This window comes from Musca autumnalis, unplaced genomic scaffold (assembly GCF_047663935.1).
Source record: "Musca autumnalis isolate F117 unplaced genomic scaffold, ASM4766393v1 scaffold_2, whole genome shotgun sequence".
NCBI lineage: Eukaryota > Metazoa > Arthropoda > Insecta > Diptera > Muscidae > Musca > Musca autumnalis.
The window spans coordinates 146590855-146596854 of record NW_027411755.1 but is presented as its reverse complement, the minus strand read 5'-3'; the positions used below and the strand labels follow the sequence as shown (position 1 = coordinate 146596854).

Below are 6000 nucleotides of genomic sequence, written 5' to 3'. Positions count from 1 at the left end.
CGTTAAACTGTTTACTTTTCATTGATATTTTGCAGTTTTTCTAAAAAGTTTTGGATTTTGAATACATTTTTAATTTTTTATTTTTCCTGTCATAATTAATTTATTTCGATAAATTCTCTCATTTGTTAGAGATGGGACATATTTTATCGTCGTTCTGAGAGTAATTTAAATTGAACAAAGTACAAAAATCGTTGTTCGTTCTCGAAATTTTGTATGGGAAATTAAGTAATTGTATTGTAATTTGGGGTCGAACAACGAATAGAGAGCGAATTACCGCTAGTCTGAACATGGCATAATTGAACAACGTAGACAAATCGTCGTTCGTTCATAGAATTTTGTGTGGGGAAATAAGTAATTTATTCGTAGTTATGGGTCGAACAACGAATAGAGAACGAACGGCGTACCGTGGAAACGGGTTATTACTGGTTGGAAATTGAATTAAATAAACGAACTCACAAGAAACTTTTTCAAAATGATTTTAATTTCAAAAAATCAAATTTGACAACAATTCCAGAAAATTTTATTTCTTTGCCTACACTATCGAAAAAACCATAGCCTACTATTCGAAAATAATATCAAGTGATATGATGGTGAACATTCGAATAATATCCGCACTTGGCATGGGGGATAATTTTTCACAACTTTTGACATGGATAATTACGGCAAGAGTGCATCGATCAAATTAAATCTTTGTATGTCTATAAAGGACAGGACTATGAAAAACTGGTTCAATGAATTAATCGAGCCGGACACTCGATAATAAACGAAGGTCGTGAGGGTTGTCCAAAAACGGCCGTTGTGCCAGAAAAAAATTAAGCCGTGCGTGAACGGATAATCCAAGATCTCCATTTTGAATACCGTGAAATAGAGGCATCCTGTGGTATTTATTTCACCAACTAACATTCGATATTGCATGAACTCTTGGCGGCAAAAATGGGTTTTTTTTCTCGTTGGATCCCGTGTTGATCGGTGCAAGAAATTTCGAAAATATACGCGGTGCTTCAAAAGACGTTTATAACAGGGATACAGGTGACTAATCATGGAACTATGCGTACGAGCCCGAAAAATAGCAGCAATCGCCAGAAAATGCTGCAAAAGGGTTCAAAAACCATGTTTTAACCTGAGTATGCTTAAACTAAAACTTTCCAAAAAAATTTCAAATGACACCTGCGACACTGCAAGTTGCCTAGGCCAGAAGGTTTTCGAGTGACCCTCGTATATGACATTTAATTTCTTTATAGATGCCAAAGCGATACATTACTTTTTATCGCTCTTCTGCATAACCATATGGAATATTTTTCGCACCTCGGTACAGGTCAACATGTTTTTCAAGAAGACATACATACATATTTCATGTTTCAGTTGTGGTTGCTAAGGAAAAAATGTGATTGATGGTTACCAAAGCAAACGGCACTGAATGCCGGCTAAGGCTGCGGCAAACAGCCAATTTAATACATTTATTTGTAAACACGAATAAACAATAAATCGAACAATAATCGAATAGTGGTGGTATGGAAACGGAAGAAGGAAATAGAAAAACAATGCGAGCTATTGATGGCTTATCAGCCAGAAAACAAGTTTATTACCAGCATATACAACGGTGTCAGCAGTCCTTTGTCCGCTAAAAACGAAACACCTACAAAAATACTTGCCAACAACTTCTTTGAGTTATCAGTAAAAGCAAAATAAATATTTCCACAAAATAAAATTACAATCACAGAGAATTGTAATATTTTACCAAGGAATCAGCCAACCATTGAACATTGTGGTGGAGGTCAGCAACCTCATCCAAGTGTGTGTGTGTGCAGTGTGTTTTCGTCTTCGCGATAATGGTGCAAGTAACCCAAACCGAAGATGAAATTAAAATCACAATTGAATTGAATCGTCTGATAACCCGTAAGCCGGACATTGTTCTCCTGCCGACATATCTGAAATTCAACAACCCGCCCATATTCTTTGAACGCCACTTGGTACAGGAAATCGATGAAGTTGCTAGTTTTTGTCGCATATTCAAGAATGAGGCACGCATTGTGCTTATCAAAAAAGTCAAAGGTATTTGGCCGGAAATCTTTAAAAAACTAAACAAGGAAGAGCTGCTACAGAAACGCTTAGAAGTATCTGATCAAGTGGTGCAGCGCAATAAAGAACGCGACGAAAAAGCACTGGAGCGATATGAAATTAAGCGGCGAAATGAAATTGATCGCGAAGTGCGTCGTGAGACTGCAATGCGGGAACGGGTTAAACAATTCCATGAACAAGCCTGCCGTGAAGCTATGACTGTGGCTCCCAAAGAAACGCACATTAAACCTAAAAATGAATCGAATTTGAATGGTTCCATATCAGCTAGATCCGGTAATCGCCTGGGCACACCCATTGCACCACCACCACCACCACGTTCTTTGCCAGCTCTACGTAATGCTGCAAAAATTTGTGTTAGTTTTTCTTCATTCAAATATGATACGCCCAAGAGAGAATCACAAGAAGGTCTACCACGACCATTTGTCGTTGAAGATATGAACAATGTTCGAGAGGTCAGTACACCTGGCACTGCAACGCATTCTTAGACAAATGTAATGAATATTTTTTTGATATAGTTTTAGTTGCAAATAAAATATTTTTAAACATAAAATCTTCTGCGATTGGGTCTTTTCCAGGATTTTGCGGCAAGGTAAATATCTACTCAGGTATAGAACAGTGCCGACCAAGAGGAGGGAATTCAAAAATGTGAATGTATCAAAAACATTGGCAATTTATGACAGTGTGTTAGTAAGCTTATATGCACGCAAGCAGTGATGCCAGATTTGCCGATTTATCGGCATTTTGCCGATTTTTAGTCCAAAAAAATGGAAATGCCGATTTGCCGATTTTTACCCCTAAAATGCCGATTTTTAGTTAAGGCAACTTGTTCATATAAAATTTCCGTTTTGTATGAAAATTGTGGTTGCTAGAACTAATTTGGTACAATAACAAAGACAACTACATATATCGTCAAGAGTAGTTTGATTATAAAAACAGTTTGAATTTTCTTGATTACCAAAACGTGTACTTCAGTATATACGCCAAGGAAATTGTTCAAAAAACGAAATTGTCGAAAAATGGGTTAGTGGAAATAATTAAAAACTGCACAAAATTTTACATTGAACTTTGTTGTCAGATTTTGAAGCAGTTTAATTTAGAAAATAAACTTAAGTGCCTGGCTTCAGTAAATCAAAGTTTTATAATAAATGGCACAGAAGATTCATTTTTCGACATTATAAAGGAATACGAATGCTTTATAAACATAAACGAAAAGCAAGTATCACGCGAACTTTCACGTTTAAATTTTAGAAATTTGTTTAAAGATAAAACGTAGAGTTGCTAGAATTTTGGAAAACAGTGTGTGAATTAATATGTGCAAATTCTGAACCACTATTTCCTATTTTGCCTAAATTTATTAAACATATTTTAGTCTTGCCACATTCTTCAGCAAATGTAGAAAGAGTTTCTAGCCAAGTAAATTTAAATAAAAACAAGTAAAAAAGTATCAGTCGGCTTTGCCGACAGAGATATACCCTCAGCCTGTGCAAATTGAAACACTTTTTTCACAAAAAACTTATGTATTTAGGGGCTTTTAAAATTTTGGTCGTATGAACCGAAAAAAATGTTGATTAGCATTAAAGTTCAAAAATTTTGCGGAAAACGTACTTAAAGGAATGGACCGACATAGACCATGGGGGTGCCATAGGGGGTTTTTACACCCTTCGGGCTGTTTTCTCAAGATGTATGGACTTGCCCTGAAACAACTTTTACCATCGTAATTGGGGCAGCGAATATAAGTTGCTTCAACAAAAATCAAAGTGATTCAATAGCAGGTCTTAAAGTGAACTTATCCAAAATTTTGTGTGGGAGGTACGGGATGGAGTGGACAAATATATTCATATTCGAACCTGATCTATATCTGGTAAATGTTATGAGAAAGTGTAAAGTATGGACCAAATCGGTCACTCCCATCAAGAGTTATCGTGCGCACAATTGTTCCGAATATTTTTGAACTTTTGTGGGGTAGTACCTGAAGGAGTGGACCGATATAATCCATCTTTGAACTTGAACTAAGTTTGGACAAAATATTACGAAAGCCAAATTTTGGACCTAATCGGCAGATCCGTTCGAGAGTTATCTTGCGCTCCAACCACTATACACGGTGTCATAGGGTTTTTTGTAACTTTCAGGCTATTTTCCCAGGAAGTATGGACTTGCCCCTAATAAAACTTACAGCGTCGTATAGAGGACAGCGAATACAACTTGCGTAAACAAAAATCAAAGCGGTTCGAGACCAGGTCCTAAACTGAACTTTTCCGAAATGTTGTGTGGGAGGTACCCGAACGAGTGGACCGATTGAGTCCATATTGGAACCTCATCTAAGCCTGGTAGACATTTCACGATGTGCAAAGTATGGACCAAATAGGTTACTCCCTTCAAGGGTTATCGTACGCACAAATTTTCCGAACATTTTCGAACTTTTGTGGAAGAGGTACCTGAAGGAGTTGACCGATAATGCCCATCTTCGAACTTAAACTAAGTTTGGACAAAATATTACTAAAGCCAAACTTTGAAAAAAAAAATCGGCTCATCCGTTCGAGAGTTATCGTGCGCACCAGTCAGCCAGACAGACAGACGGGCGACTCCAAATTGTCTGAAACAAATTTCGTCCAAACATACTTGGGGTCTAAAACCATTATTTCGATGAGGTACATTTTGCCCGTATGAAAGTTTATATACCCTCGTTAGCATAAATGCTGAGGGTATAAAAACAATCACCTTATTAATTATCCTCTTAAGACAATATTTGTATACGTTTTGTTTAGCTTGACTGAATTGAAAATATGTATATTGATCTCATATATACACGTACTTATAAATATATACTACGTATGCATATAGTAAAACCATTTATTTTCATACATATTTTGAATTATTGCCTTGGTTTATGAATTGTTAATTGTTTTGTTGTACTTAAAATGTTATTTTTTAAACTTACGCTTATTAAAAAAAGCGATAATTTGAACTGAAATAAATGTTTTTTAATTTGCCGATTTTTTGCCGATTTTGAAAATTTTTTGCCGATATTGCCGATTTTTGCACCCGAAAAGTGCCGATTTTCGACCAAACTTATCTGGCATCCCTGCACGCAAGCTACAAAACAAAAACAAATCAAAACATTTTCTCTCTCTTCAACGCTCTTTCTTTGCGTTCGGGTCGTGTGTGTGAATTGCCGAAAACTTCGTAATCATCGACAAATGGTCTAGAACCGCACTTATATACATAGCCCAGTTATTTGACTGACGACATGCTTTAGCTTTAGTCTTTTTACAATATACACTACCTTATAGACAATAGGGAGCAGACTTATGCCTTGGAATTTGAGTACACAGTTCTATCTCCTCCTGCCAAATCGAATGTCAAACCATCGGCTCCTACCAGTTTATTGTTGTCTACCTCATTCTGTCTAGACTGTATGCACTCAATACCATCTTCTGGGATTGGATCTGTGGTATCTTTGTGCTCCTAATTAGTTTGGAAAAATGGTTTTCTATAATCGGAATACATTTATGTATGTGTTACCAGACTTCCTTCCCCGTTCCCACAGGATCATTTATTTTTTGGTTGAATTTTGGGACTTATAATGGCTCCATTTTTTCACACTCCCGCATTCCAGTTTTTCTCTTTTGCCTGCGGAAAAGACTCATATTTTCTCTCGATGTAGAGTAGCGCTCTTCATTCATCCTTCAAGTCATTCTTCTCTTCGGTAGCAGCACAACACTCCTGGTCATACCATGGCTTCCTTAGAGTAGACATCCAAGTATAGACTTTGCGATTGTTTGCATGTAGTGGGCAATTCTTTACCACTTTCTGTTGTTCTTGCAGCTTCCTGATGTTCCCGATGCTCGTACTTCATTGCTACGATTAATCGGCTACGTACCTTTGCTGCAACAATATAGTGATCCGAGTCCATGTTTTCTA

The 6000-nt window shown here is 36.9% G+C and overlaps 1 protein-coding gene across 1 annotated transcript; it reads left to right on the top strand.

Moving 5' to 3' along the window:
- Positions 1-1383: 1383 nt before the first annotated feature.
- On the top strand, positions 1384-2629 carry Dnaaf4 (Dynein axonemal assembly factor 4). The gene has a single exon (XM_073966074.1). It carries the CDS (start codon positions 1830-1832, stop codon positions 2562-2564), a length of 735 nt encoding a protein of 244 aa, XP_073822175.1. The 5' UTR covers positions 1384-1829; the 3' UTR covers positions 2565-2629.
- The last annotated feature ends 3371 nt before the right edge of the window (positions 2630-6000 follow it).